Here is a 24,145-nt window from a genome sequence, read left to right as displayed (position 1 = left end):
TTGAGATGGAGTCTTGCTCTGGCTCCATTGCCCGCGCTGGAAGGCAGTGGCGCAATCTCAGTTTACTGCAACCTCCGCCTCCTGGGTTCAAGTGATTTTCCTGCCTCAGCCTCCCAAGTAGCTGGGATAACAAGCGTGTGCCACTACACCCGGCTAATTTTGTATTTTTAGTAGAGATGGGGTTTCACCATGTTGGGCAGGCTGGTCGCAAACTCCCGACCTCGGGGGATGCTTCTGCCTCAGCCTCCCAAAGTGCTGGAATTACAGGTGTAAGCCACTGTGCCCAGCCTATTTACTATGTTTTTAAAAATAAAATATACCATTCTCCAACAGTCAGAAATTTATATTTTTCCTTTTCTGTGAACTTGTATTTGAATTCCATTTCATCTAAAAATTTTATTTTAATGTAACATTCTTATGCTTGAAATTCCTTTATCATACTTCCCTGAAACAAAAAAAAGTACGTAAATTGAAAATTTAAAAACATTAAAACATTGCTCTAGAGCTGATGGTGGTGGCTCATGTCTGTAATCCCAGCAACTCAGGAGGTTGAGGAGGCATACTAGAGGCCAAGAGTTTGAGACCAGCCTGGGCAACATCACAAGACTGAGATTCCAAAAAAATTTTAAAAAATTAGCTGGGCATGGTGGTGCACACCTGTAGTCCTAGCTATTCAGGAGGCTGAGGCAAGAGGATTGCTTCAATCCAGGAGTCTGAGGCTATAATTAGCTATGATCACACCACTACACTCCAGCCTGGGTGACAAAGCAAGACCCAATCTTGGAAAAAAAAAAACCCAAAACCAAAAAACAAAACATTGCTCAAAATTATTTCATCTGATGGAGTTAACAATACAATTACTGTATGCAATTAACCAAAGCAATGGAAATAACAATTTGTACAAATATACTACAACATTAAAAATTTTATTGAAATGCATCTCTTACTAGATAGATGATGGGACTCATTTTTTAAAAATTACTTGTTGTGTCCATAGATATTACATGTACCTAGAGTAAGAACTCAGCAACATTTATATTCCTACTTTTCATAATTATAAACATTGAAAAACATTGTTCTCACAGATAAGTATGTATGAACAGGATTTTTATTATAATAATATATTAATATTTTTAATTCCTTCTGAGTCATAACAAAAATTAATTATGTTCTACCATCAAAAATTATTTTTAAGAAGTTGAAAAAAATTATTTTTAATTATGTGAGAACTCACTTAAGTCTTCCTTCAACTTGGTAGAAGATAAAGATTGAAACCTATCTGAACTATAATAATCTACAGTCATTCATTTTCTCAATTTCTAGGAAATTTATCAAAAAAGCTTTTTTACCAAAACATATCAAATGATAGGTAACTTTTTTATCCTGATACATTCATAAATGGTTAGGAAAAATGTTTTTTAGTTGTTCACTACCTGGGTGAAATCACTTTCTTTTTTTTTGAGACAGTCTTGCTCTGTCATCCAGACTAGAGTGCAGTGGCATGATCAGAGCTCACTGTAACCTCAAACTGCTGGGATCAAGCCATCCTCCTGCCTAAAACTCACAAGCAGCTAGCACACTGCAGGCACACACCAGCACACGGGGCTAATTTTTAAATTTTTTGTAGAGTTGGGATCTCACTATGTTGCTTAAGATGGTCTCGGCCTCTCACAATCCTGCCACCTCAGCCTCCCAAAGCGTTGGGACTACAGGTATGAGCCATTGCATCTCGATTGTCCTTTTTTTTGTGAGACAAGGTTTCACTCCATCACCCAGGTTGGAGTGAAGTGGTACAATTGTGGCTCAATGCAGCCTCAACCTCCTGGGTTCAAACCATCCTCCTGCTTCAGCCTCCTGAGTAGCTAGGACTACAGGCCCACACCACCATGCCTGGCTAAGTTTTTATTTTTGTACAGGGGTGGGGTCTCATCATGTTCCCCAGGCTGGTCTCAAACTCCTGGTGCCCAGTCTATGTCTTAATAAAGTTTTGATTTACACAGATGTATGCATTTTATCTGAATTCATCCCGTGGTACCTTTAAGATTAGTATATTTCAGTATAAGTAAATTTTACCAGCCAGGCGTGGTAGCTCACACATGTAATCCCAGCACTTTTGGGAGGCCAAGGCAGGTAGGTCGCTTGAACCCAGGAGTTTAAGACCAGCCTGGGCAACATGGTAAAAACCCATCTCTACAAAAAATACAAATATTAGCTGGGTGTGAGGCATGCGCGTGTATTCCCAGCTACTCGGGAGGCTGAGGCAGAAGGATCACTTCAGACCAAGAGGTCAAGGTTGCAGTGAGCCACGATCACGCCACTGCACTCCAGTCTGGGTGACAGAGAGATCCTGTTTCAAATAAATTTTTTAAAAAATTTTCTTTTGAACCTAAAAAAAAAAAATCCCTTTAAACACATAGTAAAGTCTAGTTGATATACTTGATGGGCTATTTGGAGAGAAGTGTATTAAATATGTGCAACTTACTTTGAAGTGCATTTTAACAAAAGATGATTAATAGATGGAATATGGATAGACATATGATAATGCAACTATAGCCAAATGTTGAATCTAGAATTACAGAAGCTTCAAAGAATTCTACTCAAGCTACAAGACCTAGAAGTAGGAGGAGTTCAAGAAGACATACTGGTCACAGAAATCAGAGAAGTAAAAAATTTTTACTTAACCTTCTGTACACAACTTATGCCCTGAAATTCTTCACATGGCAGTCAAGTACATTCTTCATTCAAAATCGCTATGTGACGGTTCATTACCTACCACAGGCCGGACAAACAGGAAAGATTTGTTGCAAAAATAAAGGCTGAAAAAAAAGAGTGCTTCACTGGGTAGGACAGCAAAACTAATATGAAGCATATGTAAGGATGTCCAGGATAATCTGCATAGACTCTCAAAAGTAAAAAGAAGGATTTGCTAAAGATGCATTTCTGTTCACCATGAAAACAATAAGAAGGCCGGGCGTGGTGGCTCACGCCTGTAATCCCAGCACTGACAGGCTGAGGCAGGCAGATCATCTGAGGTCAGGAGTTCGAGACCAGTCTGGGCAACATGGTGATACCCCGTCTCTACTAAAAACACAAAAAAATTAGCCAGGCTGTAGTGGCACATTCCTATAGTCCCTGCTACTTGGGAGGCTGAGGCAGGAGAATCGCTTGAACCCCAGAGGCGGAGGTTGCAGTGAGCCAAGATGGCACCACTGCACTCCAGTCTGGACGACAGAGTGAGACTCTGTCTCAAAAAAAAAAAAAAAAAGAAAAAATATATTTATTCATCCAACATTACATAAAGTGTGACCGGGCCTTACATTTTAGGAATATTTACCCACTATAAGACCTTTATTAATGGGAAAGAAAGAGCACTCTAGGAATCTAACCCTCATTTCTTTTTTTGGATATAGAGTCTTGCTATGTTGCCCAGGCTGGCCTTGAACTCCTGGACTCAAGCAATCTTCCCGCCCCGGCCTTCCAAGTAGCTGGAACTACAAGTGTGTGCCATTACATCTGGCTTAACCCTCATTTATTTGACCCAATCCCACAGAACCAAAGCAGACCTTTATATTCCCTTGAATTTCAGCTCTAAAAGTTCAACTTTTTCTAATCAGTTTTGGTACGAATCACTGATCTGGATTCACTCTTTGCACTAAGTTACCTACTTTTAATAGAATATGGTTTCTCTACTGTAGTGGTATAAACTTCTAAAAATTTATTTTTAAACTTAAAATCCAGACGGACATTCTAGTAATAAAATGAGAGCCAGACTCAGAGATGATCCATCATATAAGGACTTTATGATTAATTAATCAAGCTAGTAGAAAAGACGGACAACAGATAATGAATATAAAAGGAATTTCAGCAGAGAGATGGGAACCCTAAGAGTCAAATGGTAACTTGACAGATGAGTAGATAGCATAAATTAAAAAAGGGCCAAATGAAAATGCTAGAAATTTTAAAAAAAAATCACCAGAAATGAAGAAGTCTTTAATAAGCATATCTGTAGACTCCAAACTGAGAAAATAATCAATAAATTTAAAGATATGTCAATCAAAATTATCTTAATTGAAACACAAAGAAAAAAAAAACTAGGGAGAAAAACAGAATTGAGCATCCAAGAGCTGTGGAACTCTATTAAATAGTCTAACATCTTTAAAACTGAAGTCTTAAAATGAGAAGAGAAGATCAAAGGTTTAAGAACTATTTGAAGAAAACTGGCCCAAGTTTTCTGAAAGTAAAAGACATCAAATCATAGATCCAAGAACACTTCAAATCAGAATATATATTTAAAAAAGAAATGAGCAAAAACAAAACACACAACACACATTTAGACACACAATAGTCCAAACGCAGAAATCCAAATATAAAGAGAAAATCTTGAAAACAAAAAGACATTATATACATAGAAAAAAGTATTAAAAATTACAGTATACTTCTTGCCAGAAACAATGCAATCCAGAAGGCAATAAATGACACCTTTAAAGTACTCACAGAAAAACTATCAATTCTTTACCCAATGAAAATATCTTTTAAAAATAATGGCAAGATACAAATTTTTCAAACAAGCAAAAGCTGAGAGAATCTATTGTCAGTAGTCTTTCATTAAAAGAAACATTTTTAAAAGTTCTTTAGAGATGAATTCGACACCAGTCTGAGATTTGGACCTACCCAAAGCAAGGAAGTATACAGGATATGGTTAAAATGAAAGCAAATAAAGGACTTGTTTTTCTTATTTTCAATTGCTTCACAAGGTAATTTTGTCTAAAGCTAAAACAGTAAAATGGGTTATGGAATTTATAACATGTAAACATAAAGTGTTTAACAACAACAGCATACAGGAGGGAGAAATTGGAAACACTCTATTGTAAGTTTCTTACTCTATATTAAGTAATATAAATTGGAAAGTAGACTGTGATAAGTCAAAATGTATATTTGATTGTAGAGCAACCACTAAAAAAAACTCTTTGTACTTATAACAAGCCAATTGTGGAGATAAAATAGAATCATGAAAAACTTCAATTAACCAAAAAAGGGCAGGAAATCAACATGGCACATGGATACATATGTAACAAACCTGCACATTGTCACATTGTGCACATGTACCCTAAAACCCTAAAGTATAATAAAAAAGAAAAAAAAAAAAAAAAAAAAAAAAGAAAGAACATAAAGATGAGATAAAGAGAAAACTAGTAAGGTGGAAGATTTAAATCCAATCATATCAACAATTACATTAAATATAAAGGGTTTAAAATATTTTTATATTGACCATGTAATCCAATCACTTTGCTAAATTTATAATTTATATATTAATTCTAATAGTTCAATAGTAAATGTCTTAATTTTATATGTATATAATGTAATATGTGAATTATGACTTTTTTTTTTTTTTTTTTTGAGACGGAGTCTCGCTCTGTCGCCCAGGCTGGAGTGCAGCGGCACGATCTTGGCTTACTGCAACCTCCACCTCCCAGGTTCAAGAAATTCTCCTGCCTCAGCCTCCCAAGGAGCTGGGACTACAGGCGCATACCACCACACCTGGGTAATTTTTGTATTTTTAGTAGAGATGGGGTTTCACCATGTTGGCCAGACTGGTCTCAAACTCCCGACCTCAAATGATCTTCCCGCCTTGGTCACCAAAACTGTTGGGATTACAGGTGTAAGCCACCACGCCCCCCAGCCACTTACTCTTTTTTCTTGCCTTACTGCATTAACTCAGACCTGCAGTAGAATTAAACAAGTATTGAAAGTGGGAATCCTTGTTCAACACTGCACCATTACATAAAGTTTGATATATTTTTCTCCCTTTTCAAATTATGAAAGTGTCCTTCTATTTTTGTGGGTTCAAGTATTTCAACCAAAATGGAGGTTGGATATTATCAGGATTCTTCTGTAGGTATTAAGACTGTCATAAAATTCTTTTTCTATTATTGTAAATTAGATGGATAGATTTTTGGCTATTAAGCTACTTTGTTACGGATGAGCTTGCTGTTAAGTGAATAAGAAAAAAATTTAACCCAGATGATTAAAAAGCTTTATTGCTCAAAAAAAAAGAAAAAAATTTAAAACGCTGCTGCGGTGGCTCATGCCTGTCATCCCAGCACTTTGGGTGGATCACTTGAGGCCAGCCTAGCCAACATGGCGAAACTACATGTCTACTAAAAATATATAAATTAGCTGGGCATGGTGGGGGGAAGCTGAGGCAGGAGAATCGCTTAAACCCAGGAGGCAGAAGTTGCAGTGAGCCAAGATCGCACCACTGCACTCCAGCATGGGCAACAGAGGTGAGACTCCGTCTTCAAGAAAAAATACTCCGTCTTCAAGAAAAAATACATTTTTTTTAAAGAAGAATTTTGAAGAAAGTTGCCTTGTATTTCTGAGATAAACTGAAAAGGGCTATGTAAAAAATAATACTAAGAGTCTAAGAATAAGATTACAAAAGTCACATCAAAGTAAGAGATAACAGCATTGCTAAAATCTAATCAAGAATAAAACAAGCAGAATCACATTTTTATTAGTTTATTTTTTTTTTTTTTTTTTTTTTTTTTTTTTGAGACGGAGTCTTGCTCTGTCCCCCAGGCTGGAGTGCAGTGGCGCATCTCGGCTCACTGCAAGCTCCGCCTCCCGGGTTCACGCCATTCTCCTGCCTCAGCCTCCCGAGTAGCTGGGACTACAGGCGCCCGCCACCACGCCCGGCTAAAGTTTTTGTATTTTTAGTAGAGACGGGGTTTCACCATGTTAGCCAGGATGGTCTCGATCTCCTGACCTCGTGATCCGCCCGCCTCGGCCTCCCAAAGTGCTGGGATTACAGGCTTGAGCCACCGCGCCCGGCCTACATTTTTATTAGTTTAATGCTTAGTTGCATATCTAATAAATATTGAAGAAAACTGAGGATTACTTTAGAAAATAAATATAATAGAAGAAATCTGTCCTGTAATAAGAGACAATTACAATATAAAGTAAATTGAGAAAACACTAGCCATGCTTGATTTCCCAACAACAAACCTAGTAACATTAGATTCAAAGCTGGAGGAGGGAGTGAAAACAGTCTGAAATTGTAATGAGAATAATCACGGGAAACACCTAGGCTTCCAGGCCTGGAGGCATAAGAGCTGAAGTAGAAAAAGCCATCACTTAATAGGTCTGCAGGAGAAGCAGTGTCCTCAGGGAGACCCCGGTATCCATTACAGCAAGGAGATAAAAGTAACATTCAATGAAAGGGTTGTGAATTTAGGGAATTATTATTTTGATTATGAACTCCAGAGAAGGCACAGTGGAAGGATTTCAAGAGACGCATGGGTGGAAAAGGGGTCAGAAGATAGCAAGAGCTTTCAGGAGATTAGATGCGGGAGATGAAAGGTGATGTAAGAGTCGGGGTGGTTGAGGTTACCCAGTATCAACAAAGATAAATAATGACATGAGTCTCAGCAGACTCAAGGCAGATAGCGGTGAGACTGTTGAGTGCTGGTGGGTAGGGAAGGGTGAGGGCTTCAGGTTTCCTTTTGGCCTCTATCAATAGAAACAAGGAGATCTCCAGCAAATCCTCACTTTTTAGTCATTTTCGTAATTGACTTTTCTATGACATTTGAAATTGTGGCCTAGTATCTTTTTTGAAATTATCTTCCCTTCACATTTTGTTTAGTTTCTACTAATACCTCCCTTATCATGTACTCTCTCCCATTGGCTCCTCTTCTTCTACTAACACTTAGTATTTTATGGTTCAGTCCTGCTTTTCTTTTCACTCTACATACAATCTGACGCTCCCTGGGTGATTTCATCTATATCCATAGTTTCAGTCACTGCCTACATTCAGTTTCACAATGGACATCCTCGTCTAGATAATCTGTGGGTACTTCAATGACAAAAATGTCCAAAAACTAAACACCTCTCTGCCCAAGCCTATAGTACTGCTATATTTTACTATGAGATAGGATGGGATATTTTCTGCTATCTCAGAATTTGGCTGAAGTGAGGCCCCAAAGCTAAACAAAAAATGACAAACTCCCCCACACTCTAAAAAGGACATCTACGCCAGACTTACTAAAAGATGGTATCCCTATCATCTACCTCCTATTAAAAAAAAAAAAAAAAGACAGAAATAGAAGAGAATTTGCAAACATGGAGAATGCCAGGGCTTTACATCTCCGTGAGGGGGGGGGAAGAAAAACACCTCTGAGACAGAGTAGGTGACAAGTGCAAGGAGAAACTGACATCTGAATCTTTAGGTTTTTTTGGTTTTGTTTATTTTTTGAGACAGTGTCTCATTCTGTCAACCAGGCTGGAGTGCAGTGGCACAATCTCAGCTTATTGCAACCTCCGCCTCCCCGGTTCAAGCAATTCTCCTGCCTCAGCCTTCCAAGTAGCTAGGATGTGCCACCATGCCCAGCTAGTTTTTGTATTTTTAGTAGAGACAGGGTTTCACCATGTTAGCCAGGCTGGTCTCGAACTCCTGTCTCAGGTGATCTGCCCACCTCAACCTACCAAAGTGCTGGGATTACAGGCATGAGCCACCACACCCAGCCCTGACATCTGAATCTTTTTTGGCTATCAACTTATTAAGATAAATAAGCTTAGCTGTTACATCTGTAATCCCAGCACTTTGGGAGGCCAAGGCGAGCGGATCACGAGGTCAGGAGATTGAGATCCTCCTGACTGGACAACATGGTGAAAACCCATCTCTACTAAAAATAGAAAAATTAGCTGGGTGTGGTGGCACATGCCTGTAATCCCAGCTACTCGGGATGCTGAGGCAGGCGAATCGTTTGAACCCAGGAGGTGGAGGCTGCAGTGAGCCGAGATGGCACCACTGCACTCCAGTCTGGTGACAGAGCGAGACTCCATCTCAAAAAAAAAAAAAAAAAAAAAAAAGAAAGAAAAAAAGGAAAAAAGAAACTTAGCTGTATCTTGGTTTAACCACCAGAACTAAATGCAGCTAGAGTTCCTGAGATAACCTGACAGATAGCCTCAAGAGTTTATTCAGAGAATATGTGAACACAGAAACTGGTCCCAGCCTGGAAAATTCTGCAAGAAAGAAGATGGCTGCAGCTGTCACAATGGTAGGGCAAAGATTTAGAGGACAGCAGTTAGGCAAGCTGCACTTTTACCACTGGGTTCTAGAGGTTTCCCACTGGCCACATAGATGCTGCAGAAGGGCTAAGACATCTTGATGGGACCCTGCCAAAGCCATATACCTTCTGGAGTAAAGGCACTCAGGAGTGCCAGGCGTAAACTACAGGAATGAAGAGCTAAAGGGAGGCTGCAAAAGGCAGCTGGAGAGTACACCATATCCCAGGCAGGGAACTTGGAAATGTGGCAATAACCCACAGGAGGGGCTCCCAAAAAACCATCCTGAGTGAACATCTCCGTAAGTCCACATTTGGACACCTGTCACACAGAGTGCACCAGAAGCTGGATTACAATAGTCTCAGTCAAACAAAACCTTGTCCTCTCTCCTCTAATCTTCCTTCTGATCAGAAGACAAAATCAGAAAGGGAGAGGAGGTTGAAGAGTGAAGAAACAGATCATGCTCCTCTTCTCCACAGCGGATCCCTAAGCCATGGTTAGATCTCACCTGAGAGGTAGATAAGCGTTCAACTGGATGTAAGCTTTTGACTGTACATTTTACACCTGTGAATTTTAATCACCAAAACAAGCTTGTTTTTGTTTTTTTGTTTTTTTTTTTCTGGAGACGGAGTTTCGCTTTTGTTGCCCAGGCTGGAGTGCAATGGCGCGATCTCAGCTCACCACAACATCTACCTCCTGGGTTCAAGCAATTCTCCTGCCTCAGCCTCCCGAGTAGCTGGGATTACAGGCATGCACCACCATGCCCAGCTAATTTTGTGTTTTTTTGTAGAGACGGGGTTTCTCCATGTTGGTCAGGCTGGTCTCAAACTAAAACATGTTTGTTCTTATAGTGAAGTGTAAAATCTTGCCAAGAGGCAAGAAAGGAAGATCCAATATGGCAGGGCTAAAGTCAAGGATGGGAAAAAAATAAAGCCAGTTCCTATTCGTATGTCATCAGGTATAAACCATATACCAGTCAAATTAGTCCATAGGGCTACCATCTATCCCGTTATTTAAGTCAGAAATACAGGAGTCATCCTAGATTCTCCCCCTAAGATACTGAACCTCCTTTCTTTTTTTTTTTTTTTTTTTGAGAAGGAGTCTCGCTCTTTCACCCACGCTGGAGTGCAGTGGCGTGATCTCGGCTCACTGCAGCCTCCGCCCCCCAGTTCATGCCATTCTCCTGCCTCAGCCTACCACGTAGCTGGGACTACAGGCGCCCGCCACCTCGCCCGGCTAATCTTTTGTATTTTTAGTAGAGACGGGGTTTCACCATGTTAGCCAGGATGGTCTCGATCTCCTGACCTTGTGATCTGCCCGCCTCGGCCTCCCAAAGTGCTGGGATTACAGGCGTGAGCCACCGCGCCCGGCCTACTGAACCTCTTTCAACATATCTCTCTTCCTCTTTAGCCCCTGAGCTACTAGTGTAGTTCAAACATGAAGTACTGTAATAATGTCTTAGTGATTGTCTACCCTGGCCTACACTTTTAAAAGATTAAATTTAACACACAGGCCACAGCCTAGAGATTCTGATTTAAATGGGGTCAGGTAGGGGCCTGCCATTAGTTTTCTCAAGAGGTCCCCAGTACTAACTGCAGCCAAGGTTGAGAATCACTAACCTAACTGGTCTCTCCCACAATACAGGCTCACCTTCCCCCAAACTATCTCTCATAATGCCACAAGACTCGTATTTTTAAAAATGCAAATTTCATATTTATAGCAGTGGTTCCCAATCTAGGCTACCCACTAGAATCACTTAGAGAGCTTTGTAAAATCCTGATACCAGGTCAAGTCTGGAGAGATGAAAACAGAATCTCTGGGGATGAGAACCAGGCATCAGTATTTATTAAAACTCTCCAGATGATCCCAATAAGCAGATAAGGGCGAGAATCACTGTCCTAGAAGCAATGAGAAGCCACAGAAGTCCAAACTCCCCTGAAGATAATGAAACCGTCCATCTAACCTCAGCACCCTCGGCTCTCACACTGCAAAAATCAGTGAGGCTTCCTGAAAGGCCACACTTTTACACCTTTATGTAAAATCCTCAATCCAGAAAGCCCCTTCTGCTCATCTGGAGCTAAGTCCAACCCACCTTTAAGGTTAAGACCTTTCAAGAATAAGCTCCTTTGTATAAACCTTCCCTGCCAAACACACAGCAGTCATTAATCCATCTATGACCACTGTAATTCTGTAGGATAATTTTTAATGTTTCAGTCTAACTACCTTATTGAACTCCTTGAAATGAAATACCTTATCTTATTCATGTTTTATCCTCAGTGCCTATCACTATGCATGGCACAGTTACCCTCAAATTTCTGCCAAATTCATTCAATTTAGGGAAAAAATTATGCAGGTAGAATTTGACCTTAATAAACTATATGATATAACATATTTGTACATTATAGTCAAGGCTCATTAAAGAAACCAACACCTGGACTTTAAAAAAATGTAAAGACAAATGTTTAACGTTTGTTCTATTTATGAACAGTAACAAATCAAAGCAAGCAGGTGCAAAGGGCAGTATTGTTTCCAGAGTCACAAGCGTGAAACCTGACAGAATAATAATGCTTGGCTTTCTATCTGAATAATATGTCCTTTAAAACATATCTTTTTCAAAATGTTATGCTGGTATAATAACAACTGTATGTTTTAGGAAAGTGAGTTAGATGACTTACTTTGCCTGACAATAAAATGAGAAAGCATTTGAATGCTTCCAATAAAATGTACTCAAGCTTAAACAACACTGATAATACAGCTGCCAGCATCTGATGGCAATTTCTACTACTCTGGGTCCTGTTACCAAGCAAAAGTTCAGATCTCCATTTTCTTAAAGTTACATTTAATATTTTATATCATAAGTCTGTATGTACCTTCCACAAATACAATAATTTTGCTAAAATGTTAACTAAAGAAGAACTAAACACCTACATTATCGAATTTATTCAAAAGATTTTGTTGTACCCACATTCATATGGGCTATGGAAATCATATTCACATGCAAAACAATTACTATGTTACTATGTGTTTAAAGTAAGCTTTTTAATCTGTCAGACATCCTTGATTACTAAATTAATCCAGTATTCATTGAATGCCTATTACTTGCTTGGGAATGTACTAAAACTGAAGTATCTGAAGTGACTAGTAAGAAAATAAAGGCATCAACCACAATATTTGGTATTTGTGGCTAATTTATTTTTTTTACCTTATTTGGCGATTTCAAAGGTGAGATGGCTATTTTATTTGGTGTCTGTGTTGTAGAATTTAAAGTTGATCCAATAACACCACTTTCAGATATTGTTATGGTCTTTGATGGAGTTCCGGGAGTAGACTGTGAAAGAACCCTACCTGCAAATGAGAGGCAGCACATCAGTTTGACTTTTTTCAATAATAGTATAAAAATTTATCTGATGATGCTCTACACTCACAAGGACTGCAGAATGTATGTTTGTTATTTCATGTTCAACACTTAATGAGGCACTAATGAACTATGGTAAACCTGGGCAGAACTAAACGAAACACTACTTCTTAGTAATACTTAATATCAGCTTACATTAAACTCTACAAAAACAGTTTAGCTCATGTGTTCATTAATATTGTTGTTATACTCATCAGAGAGAAAGCTCAGGGCAACTAAGCAATGTGCCCTGTGTAACACAGCTCCTGAAAGTCAGAACGTGAACCCAAGTCTTAAAACTTCAATCTCTGTATTCTACTATCTTTAGCTGTCTTCCCATTTGAACTTAAACCATGAAGGTACAATTGAAATCCACACATAAAACAGATAGTTGTTGGACTAACTTAAACACTGAAAGGTTTAATACTATCTGATTTTAGACTGCCAAAGGGGATAAAAAAATGTTTTTTCTACCCACCCTGGCCAGATTCCATATTGTGTTCCCTTCTGGACAAGACCCTTCAGGAACAACCATGAAAAACTCTAGTGTCTGGATGCTTGGGGAACTGAAAATCATATTACATTGAGTTGAAATATCAGGAATTTTTATCCTAGGTAAGAAAAGACTACAAAGACATAACAGATCTTCAAATTCTTGAAGACTGTGTGATAGCCATTATTCCCATTCACCAAGTATTCTAGCTTTCTCCCATTCTGGGCACATGGTAGAACTACACTTGCACTTCCTACTTGCACTTCCTACCACTCCCACCCCATCTTGTAGTTAAGTTAGAGTCTTGTCACTACTCCTGGCAGACGAGTTATGAGTAGAAGTGACATGTGTCATTCTTGGGCCATAGCATTTATTACTGCCTATGCAAGACCCTCCAAAGTTTATTTTCCTCTGCCATCTGAGATGGCAGCTCCTCGGTTAGCCTATGTACCTGAGTGACTATGAAGAGAAGATACCTTTTTGAACCCACAATGGTCATATAGATAATCAATTTACAAATTTTTTTTAAATTGAATTTTTTTAAAAAACAGGTTTTTTACCTTTCTGAGGTTTGGAGATTATTTTGGCAGAAAAACCAAGACTATCCTAACTAATCCTCCAGGCTGTCAGGTTAAAGGATTAGAACCAATCTGTATCACATCAAATGCAGAGAAACAGAAAATATTTCAGCTCAGCTCTAAGAAAGAACTTCTAACAAAAATTTCCAACTGAAATGACTATTTCAACACAAGTGAGTTTCCAGTCACTAAAGGTGTCCCAAGCAGACGCTGGATAATCAAATACACTGGCTAAAGAGGAAAGTCAAGCATCTAAGAAGTGGAGAAGATTGATAACAATTATCTCTAGAATCTGCTCTAAGCTTTAGATACTATGATTAAACTCATAGATCCAGCTAGAGATGAAGGAGAGAGCATGACAGTGAGGAGAAAGGAAAAGAGAGAAAGAAGGGACTTTCGCTTTAGACAAAAATAAAGAACTAATGCTTAGCAGCTTCTGGGCCATTTTTCCTGATAACAATGCCAAAGTATGCCTTTTCTTTTTTTTTGAGACGGGTCTCCCTCAGTCACCCAGGCTAGAATGCAGTGGCATGATCATAGCTCACTGCAGCCTCAAACTTCTGGACTCAAATGATCCTCCCATCTCAGCCTCCTGAGTAGCTGGGACCACAGGCACGTGCCACCATGCTCAGCTATTTTTTTATTTTTTTTTAGACATGGAGTTTTGTCATGTTGCCCAGGCTGGCACAGTTTCTTTTTTAAAAAGTGAATCAAGTTTTATCCCCATCTATGAATTTTTTAAGTATTTTTAATACAATTTTCAAAATTTCTTTGTAGTACATAGATTAATTTTAATGAAATTCTGCCAGGTTTTTTAAAAACCTGAATACATCATAACTACATAAAGTCAATTCTAAATAAACCAAACGAATCTACATCAAATATGTTTAGAGAGCCACCCTAAAGTACTGAGGCTGCCTAAAGTAACATGTTTGTCTATTCTGGTTTCCAAAGCTAATACTGTGGGATAAGTGTGAAGCCCCAACAACCATTCTGTTAAGAAAAGAAATTACCAGTAAAGACACAGTTTCATAAAATATTCATTATTTGTAGCCACTGCTATAATTTCATATTTGTTAGGAATTACGTATCTTTCAGATAATATTCATATAGAGCCGGACACAGTGGCTCATGCCTGTAATCCCAGCACTTTGGGAGGCCAAGGCAGGTGGATCACGAGGTCAGGAATTTGAGACCAGCCTGGCCAACATGGTGAAACCCCGTCTCCACTAAAACTACAAAAATTAGCTGGGCATGGTGGTGTGCGTCTGTAATCCCAGCTACTCGGGAGGCAGAGGTTGCGGTGAGCTGAGATTGCGCCATTGCACTCCAGCCTGGGCAACAAGAGCAAGAATCCCTCTAAAAAAAAAAAAAAAAATTCATACAGAAAATCCTCAATTCCTGAGGATAACTGATATCAGAAAAAGGCAACTTAATGTTAATTCACTTAAAACAGGAACAAAAATTTCATTATAAATTACAAAACTAAAAGTAATCAAACTTTTACTATCTTTTTGTGGCCTATATTTTTTAAAAATTCAGTTTATAATTGCAACTATACTAACTCTTAAGATGAACAAAGAAAAAAATCAGCTGTTGAGTTTTGGGGAGAGAGATTGCTTCTGAAAATCTGGACGACAGCAAAATGATAAATTATGTTGATAATGATAAATGGGCATAACATACTCATAAAGCAGGTCATTTCTACCAAAATATTTCTAGATTTCATCAATTTTCCCAAGAACCTTGATATCCTTTGAAATTCAAGTTATTCTTTTTGAGGGTCTGCTTGGTTTTCATCCTGGTAGCATTTCTGATTATCTAATCTAACCTCCAAATCCCTATTTATCCTTAGTTCCACTGATTGAAGCAAGCATGCAAGTTACATAATTTGACCTTGAAATCGATTTCTGTTGTCATGTATTCTCCAAGAATCAAAAGAGACACACTCCATAAAGCCACATATTGGATAGGCTGGGGCAGGAAGCTAGAATATTTGAGTAAGGCCAAATTCTTTAAGAGATTAATTTTACATTGTGATGAAGCTTGCTTGCTCCCATGAAGCAACCTTCTACCTTGAGAGCTGTGATAATGAGAACCTCTATTATCTCATGTAACCACCTCAAGTCTTGTCAGGTGGTTGGTATCTACATTTTACTAAACTAAGATGAACAAAATAATGTATTTACCCAAGATCACAGAGAAAATCAACAGAAGACTCATGACTGAAAACCCAAGTTTCCCAATAGCTCCTACTGTATCACTATAGTGCCTCCATGATATACATATTCATGCAATAATGTGCATTCATAGAACTACATCAAAGTGCCAAAAATAGGGGTGGGGCGCAGTGGCTCACGCCTGTAATCCCAGCACTTTGGGAGGACAAGGAGGGTGGATCACGAGGTCAGGAGATTGGGACCACCCTGGCTAACACGGTGAAACCCCATCTCTACTAAAAATACAAACAATTAGCTGGGCATGGTGGCAGGCACCTGTAGTCCTAGCTACTTGGGAGGCTGAGGCAAGAGAATGGCGTGAACCCAGGAGGTGGAGCTTGCAGTGAGCTGAGATCGCACCACTGCACTCCAGCCTGGGTGACAGAGCGAGACTCCGTCTTAAAAAAACAAACAAACAAAAAAAAAAAAGGTGCCAAAAATTGTGCTAGGTTCTGGGAAGGTGGGGACAGAGGAGAAAGAGAAAGAGTGAGACAAACGAGATAAAAGAACCATCAATACAGTACATACATAAATACAATGGAACATAATTCTGCCTTAAAAAGAAAATTCTGATATATACTACAACACAAATGCACCTTAAGGACATTACGCTAAGTGAAATAAGCCAATCAAAAAAAAGGGCAATGGCCAGGCATGGTGGCTCACACCTGTAATCTCAGCACTTTGGGAGGCCGAGGTGGACAGATCACCTGAGGTCAGGAGTCCGAGACCAGCCTGGCCAACATTGTGAAACACCATCTCTACTAAAAATACAAAAATTAGCCGGGCGTGATGGCACACACCTGTAATCCCAGCTACTTGGGAGGCTGAAGCAAGAGAATCAGTTGAACCCAGGAGGCAGAGGTTGCAGTGAGCCATGATCGCACCACTGCATTCCAACCTGGGCGACAGACTGAGACTCCATCTTAAATCCCAGCTACTTGGGAGGTTGAGGCAGGAGGATCACTTGAACCTGGGAGGCAGAGGTTGCAGTAAGCCGAGATCACACCACTGCACTCCAGCCTGAGTGACAGAGTGATAAGCTGTCTCAAAAAAAAAAAAACATGTAGATACGAAAGTGGGATGGTGGCTGCCAGATGCTGGATTGGGGAAGGAAGAATAAGGAGTTTTTGTTTAATGGGTAGAAGATTTCAGTTTTGCAAAAAGAAAAAGTTTTAGAGATGGGATGGTGGTGATGGTTGTATAACAATGTGAATGTACTTAATGCCAATGAACTATACACTTAAAACAGTTAAGATGAGGCTGGGTGCAGTGGCTCACATCTGTAATCCCAGCACTTTGAAAGGCCGAGGCAGGTGGATCACTTGAGGTCATAAGTTCAAGACCAGCCTGGCCAAAATGGTGAAACCCCTTCTCTACTAAAAATACAAAAATTAGCTGGATGTGGTGGAGCGTGCCTGTAGTCTCAGCTCCTTGGGAAGCTGAGGCAGGAGAATCCCCTAGTGAGTTGAGATCACGCCACTGCACTCCAGCCTGGGTGACAGAGTGAAACTGCATCTCATAAAAAAAAAAAAGTTAAGATGGTAAATTTTATGTTATGTATATCTTACCACAATTTTTTAAAAATAAGTTTTTTAAAAGAACTAGATGATGAGGCCAGGCGCGGTGGCTCATGCCTGTAATCCTAGCACTTTGGGAGGCCGAGGTGGGCAGATTACCTGAGGTCAGGAGTTCGAGACCAGCCTGGCCAAAATGGTGAAACCCCGTCTCCACTAAAAATACAAAAAATTAGCCGGGCATAGTGGCGGGCACCTGTAATCCCAGCTATTCAGGAGGCTGAGACAGAAGAATCGCTTGAACCCGGGAGGCGGATGTTGCAGTGAGCCGAGATCGTGCCATTGCACTCCAGCCTGGGCAAAAAGAGCAAAAACTCCGTCTAAAAAAAAAGAGAGAGAGAGCTAGATGAACAAAAAAACAAAAAAAAACTATCATCATGAAAAATCATAAGGGTTATGGGGAGACAGACAAGAAAACCAAGATTTATAATACAGTATGACTAATGGATAACTCAAAGCCAGTGTGAAATTTAACAGAAGTTTAAGATAAGTACTTGGTAAGTATAACCAAGTTTTATGGAAATAAATAGAAAATGATCAGAGAAAGAGTATCTGACTAAACCTAGAAGTCAAAAACTTCCAAGATGGGTAATCTTTTTTTTTTTTTTTTTTTTTTGAGATGGAGTCTCGCTCTGTCGCCCAGGCTGGAGTGCAGTAGCGCAATCTCGGCTCACTGCAAGCTCTGCCTCCCGGATTCACGCCATTCTCCTGCCTCAGCCTCTCCAAGTAGCTGGGACTACAGGCGCCCGCCACCACGCCCGGCTAATTTTTTTTTTTTGTATTTTTAGTAGAGACGGGGTTTCACCGTGGTCTCGATCTCCTGACCTCGTGATCCGCCCGCCTCGGCCTCCCAAAGTGCTGGGATTACAAGCGTGAGCCACCGCGCCCGGCCCAAGATGGGTAATCTAAGAGATAAAATGGATGAGTCAGCCGCGAGGAAGAGCAAAGAAAGGCATTCCATGTAAAAGGAACCTTGCCAAGACCCTTAGTCCTACAACTTAGTTTCGATCCATTTGGTGATCTCTTACAATAAGTTAAATCAGTAGGTTTGGAGCTACTATTTTGAAGGTGAAAATAAAAAGGCATGCATTAGATCATAAATGCCTTTAATGCTAAGAAAGCACTGGCATTTGCACTTAATCCTGATGGGTCCAGGTGAAGAAATGAACAAGGCCAAGAAAATTTTAAGCAAGGGTGTGACAAGTTCAGATTTGCATTTTAGAAAAATCACTTATACACAAATATAAAATCATCTTGACTGAAATACAGAAAAAGATAGTCATCTTCAATGAGAAGCCCAAAAATCATCAAAAAAAAAGAAAAATCTCAAGGTACTTTGAAAGAGCATTAGCTGGCAGGGCGCAGTGGCTCATGCCTGTAGTCCCAGCACTTTGGGAGGCCAAGATGGGTGGATCACAAGGTCAGGAGTTCGAGACCAGCCTGGCCAACATGGTGAAACCCCGTCTCTAATAAAAATACAAAAATTAACTGGTTGTGGTGGTAGGCGCCTGTAATCCCAGCTACTCAGGAGGCTGAGGCAGGAGAATCGCTTAACCCGGGAGGCGGAGGTTGCAGTGAGCCAAGACAGCACCACTCCCCCCCCGGCGGGGGGGCGGGGCGACCCCCCCTTTTAAAAAAAAAAAAAAAAAAAAAAAACTAGCTGCATGGAAAAAGACTGCAGCCTTAGCTGCAATGTAAACATAAAGATGATGGAATCTCCTTGTGATACAATTCAACAGAAAGGCACTTTGGTGGTTTAAAATTTTAGCATATATGAATTTTTAAAGGTTATAAAGAACTAGTTAAAAGTAGAAATTATCCCTCCAAACTGCACTTAATGCCAACAATGCTAGTAAAATTTAACAGAAGTATATCTGTATGTATTCTGGCAGGGCTATTAAGTCCATGTGCAATTAAAAAATAAAGTTACAATCAGTCTGCAACACATAAACAACCCAAAGACCAAGCAATGACATTTACAAAAATTTATGATAGTCAGGGTGAACTCTTGACAGTAACCAAAAATTCATTCAGACACTTCCGCAAACACCACAATTGTTTACCATACAACCCATACCTTCTCCTTCCCATTAACTAAAACTTTTCAGGGACTCTCTCAGAGTCTCTTCAGAGACTCAAAACAGTAAAGAACATCCCATTAAAACACTCCTGGTTAAGCCCCTCTACCTATACAAAATCTCCAAGGGGACTGGTGTTTTCTTTTTCATCAATACTTCCAAGCCTTGCTTACTCATAGCCAACTGCAGCCCACTTCCTAAACCAGCTCCAAACCTAAACCCTTTCCAGTATTTTCTTTGGGGCCACACCTGCCTCCCATGACATGTCTCAAGACATCAGCTTCCTATACTGTCACAAATCTCTACCGAGCACCAAGAGAAAGAGAACCGTCACTCACCTAACACTGCTTTCACATTAAATTTTTCCATCTCTTCTCATTAGCTAAAATGAGAAGCCTCTCTACATACAAATACAAATCAAGCCTACTTACAAATCAAAGCCTCGGGAAAATGACAAGTCACTGCCACTGATTTCCGAGTTGTCTACTGCTATAGTTTAAATGTATTAAAGACAGATGGTTTTAATATACATGCTAGGAATGATCAGTTAATATTTGAGTACCCTCATCAAGAATACACAGTCTAGGGATGGGTAATTAGGATTTGAAAGTCTCTAGTCAAAAGTTTACCATCCAGAGGTGCTTTCATATAAGCCTTTAGCACAGTAGAAATTAGAAATGATCCTATAACTAGTGAAAGAGTCATTTAGTATGGCTCTGGATTAAAGACCAATCACTACGGCTGTGTGCTTTTCTCTAAAAAACTTGAGCTGCTAGCCAAACAAGGAGTAGGAGGGTTGGACTTAGCTAAGCCATTAGAGAAAGAGACTGGAAAAAGAGAATCAATGGTGTTTACAAGAGAGCAATAGGATGGGTCATGGACTTCATCTTGAGGAAGGAAGAATTTGAGGACAGGAAAGGAATGATTATTGAGAAAGTGGAAGAATCAATGGACCAGAAATTTCAAAGTCAATTGCTGGATTGGGAGTAGAAAGGCAAGTAAACTAAAAGAACAAAGAGAACGAACACCTGAAGTCAAGATTTCTGAGGTGATATAGTGATTGGTGATGACAAATTTTAAAGTATAAAATAAAAGAGAACAGGGCCACACTAAGGAGTGTTCTAGTAAAAGTAATTCAGCTAAAATTCTGTTATCACTTAAGTAATTACTATTATTGTGACAATTTTCTGTTTACAGAGAACTCTATATAGAGTATATTAAAATACTGAAAGCAAAAATTCAAACAAAAACCATGAAATGCTATACTCTTGTGAATATTAATTTAAATTTATTAAACTTAGCACATATGCTCCAGAAACAAATTGCCTGGGTTCAAATTCCAGCTCAGCCATTTACTAGCTGAGTGCCTCTACTTCCACACTGGCAAAATGGGGGATGTTATTAGTACCTACCTCATAGGATTGCTGGGGAATGATATAGTCACTATATGTAAAGGGCTAAGAATGGTGCCTGGCACACAATGAACACTAGATAAATATTAGCTACTATTATTGGAGTTTGAGACTTTGCTAGTGTCATGGTAAATTTCTACCAAAAACTAAGGAGACTAAAGTAATGAACTGATTTTCAAATAAGGCATTTTGCTTGAAGCAAACATTTCTTATTAACTAGTTTGGTTTATAATAATAAGCTATATTTGTTACACTAAAACATTTTAAGTTGGCAGAAGAGCCTTTTTAAATCTAAAAGGAAGATAAATATTTAGCTTAATAAACTATAAAGAAATATAACCTGCAATGACTGGTGGTGAAACTTGAGTTGTATGTCCTGTAACTGCTTTACTATTAATTGGTTTTGCAAAGATCAGCTTCGTGATTACTGGACCAGAGGTTGGCGTTCGAGGCTTCTTAGCAATCTGAAACATATAAATAACTATGAAGACCATCTGTTTCTATAAAATGCCTATTAAATCAAAATTATACCAAAGATTCATACAAAGTAGTACATGTAAAACCGGCTCACTTAACAGAATATATCTATGTATTAATGTTAAGAACATTTAAAATGCAGACATTCATCAAAATAATATGATTATATCCTTAATCCCATATATAATAATACCTTTGCATTTTATTACAATTCCTTATTTTCATGTCTTGGATATATGCATATGATGAAGACAAAATTAATAATAATGCTTAATGAAAAAATAAAACTACGGCACAGTAATATTCTTGTTCAAAATAACAAATTACTCAATAATAAAAAGATAGAGTAAGTAAAGAAAGTATAGTGCAAATGACAAAGCCACCTATATATACAATTACATTGGCCCTTGGATGCAAAATATAAATAAATACACATTAAAGGTAGGCTTATGACTAGATGACTAGATTTTCAACTTTAGATCTAAATATCAGGAGTAGATTAAGAGAACTAAATAAGTTAAAGCCCTAGGCTACAAAAGAGAAAAATTTGGTAGAACAGAAACTATTATAAGGGCAACAGCTCTGAAATATTATTTACTAAACTATTATGTACTACACTTTTCTTCTTTTAAAGATGGGGTCCTGGCCAGGCGCAGTGGCTCACGCCTGTAATCCGAGCACTCTGGGAGGCTGAGGCAGGCGGATCACTTGAGGTCAGGAGTTCAAGACCAGCCTGGCCAACATGGTGAACCCTGTCTCTACAAAAATACAAAAATCAGCAGAGTGTGGTGGCGCACATCTATAATCTTAGCTACTCGGGAGGCTGAGGCAGGAGAATTGCTTGAACCTGGGAGCAGAGGTTGCAGGGAGTCGAGATTGCACCACTGCACTCCAGCCTGGGTGACAGAGTGAGTGAGACTCTGTCTCAAAAAAAAAAAAAAAACCATGGGGTCTCTTCTTGTCACCCAGACTGGAGGACAGTGGTGCAATCATAGTTCACTGCAGCCTCAAACTACTGGGCTACAGCAACTGTTTACTATATTTTAAATTCCTTGAGGAGAGAGTCTATATTTAATTCATCTCCAATTTGAAGTTATATACTGGCACACTGTTGACCTGAATTATAATTCTCCACAAGTCAAGGAGTGTAGTTACCAATTTTTTATATTGCAATTATCACCATATACAAAGACACAGCTTCTTGTAAAAGTTAAAAGAAGAAATTTACCTGGGATAAAAATCAAAGAATTTTAGAGTGTGAAGAACATTAAATATTAATTATATCTTTTGGCAATGAAAACTGAGACCGTATAGGAAATAATGACTTAAATGAAAAAAATGACCAACATGAATAACAGAAATACACCGGAAGCTATAATAGATCACAGAACTAGACAAATATTAGCTCTTTGTGCTCAAATTATAAATTAAACTAAATAACACATCTTATACCTACAATATATTACTTTTTTATACTCAGAGCACATTACCGACAAAAACCAACTGTAGATAAAATACAAATCACTTAAAAAAAAATACCCATTATTGTATTTAAAAACAGCTGGCTTGCAAAACTATAACATACTCAAATAAATCCATAATTATACTCTAGAAAGCTAATGAAATTTAGAGAAATACAAATTTCTCAAGTATGTTTACAGACCTAAAACCCTAAAGTCAGTCAAAATTGTATCTATTGTATCTATAATACTATCAATCTCCAGAGGTGGAAGTATTGATATTCTTAGAAAGCCATATTAGCAATAAATAACCTTAGCTATAACAATTATGGGCTTAAAGTATTTCCCCATTTTAAACTGATTTTTCACAATCATGAGTATATAAATACTTATCAGTAAGGAAAAAATATAAACAGTACAACAAGAAGCACATTAATGATTCAAATAAACAATCTCATCTTGCCCTTGTGGTTATGTTTCTTTAGTGGTGCTGAAAATAATAACTTTTGATTCTATTAAGGAACTATGATTTTTTTGCACTATGAATTCTAAAGTATCCTGGAACAAAATTATTAAGTAAAACAAAGCATCAAAGATCACTTTAACAAGTTTATAGAATCAGCAGCTTAAGATAAACATGAAAAAAAACTTACAAATAAGGTAGTAAAATATGTCATCAAATAATATATACAAGTAATTTTTGGCACTGTGTTGGATAGATTCAGGAGCTAGTAAGGAGTTATATTGTCCCAGACTGCTAGTTATATACTACTCTTATATACTATGCACAGGAAACATGGGAAAGTGTTTATATATCTGTTATTACATATAATTATACCTCTGTTACTGCCTCTGGCTTCAAAGGTCACCTCTTTTCTTCATTTTTCAAGATGGCCTCCATCTTCCACCGTTGCCTGCTATCTATACCCTAACAGTCTCAATACTCTGATTAAACTTAACACTGACAACTACCTAGGGGGAAAAAAACCAGAAAATCATATACTCTTTGTAATACTAAACCAAATATTCTGGTGTCAAAAAAGGAAAAACATAGATGCATAGTTTTTAATTTGTCTTTTGTGCTTCAGAGCTTTGTAGGTTACTTCTGAGTTGGAAAGACTTAAGTCGCCTAAAAATAATGGATTGTACAAGTAAAAAAATATTCTAAATCTAATTCTTTTGCTTTTATTGTGTTTTTTTAATAGAATTCTTTTTTATTAAATAGAATCAGGCTTTAGAAAACTAACAGCAGCCCAGGTGCAGTGGCTTATGCTTGTAATCCCAGCACTTTTGAGAGGCCAAGGCAGGTGGATTGCTTGTGTCCAGGAGTTTGAGACCAGCCTGGGCAACATGGCAAAGCCCCATCTCTACAAAAAAAATACAAAAATTGGCCA

The 24,145-nt window shown here is 38.6% G+C and overlaps 1 protein-coding gene across 6 annotated transcripts in view; it reads right to left on the bottom strand.

Annotated features, from left to right (window-relative positions):
* LIN54 (lin-54 DREAM MuvB core complex component) overlaps positions 1–24,145 on the bottom strand; it is a 91,830-nt gene that overhangs the window by 36,181 nt on the left and 31,504 nt on the right. For all 6 annotated transcript variants that reach the window (XM_032148804.2, XM_032148874.2, XM_058433274.1 and 3 more), the window contains exons 3-4: positions 21,155–21,278; positions 12,266–12,408 (exon numbers count right to left, since the gene is read on the bottom strand). In XM_032148804.2, coding sequence (XP_032004695.1) covers positions 12,266–12,408; positions 21,155–21,278 — 267 coding nt within the window. The remainder of the gene's footprint in view (positions 1–12,265; positions 12,409–21,154; positions 21,279–24,145) is intronic.

Source organism: Hylobates moloch, unplaced genomic scaffold (assembly GCF_009828535.3).
Source record: "Hylobates moloch isolate HMO894 unplaced genomic scaffold, HMol_V3 SCAFFOLD_2, whole genome shotgun sequence".
In the NCBI taxonomy this organism is placed as follows: domain Eukaryota; kingdom Metazoa; phylum Chordata; class Mammalia; order Primates; family Hylobatidae; genus Hylobates; species Hylobates moloch.
Note: the sequence above shows the minus strand (reverse complement) of the source record. Positions and strands in the feature narration are given on the sequence as shown.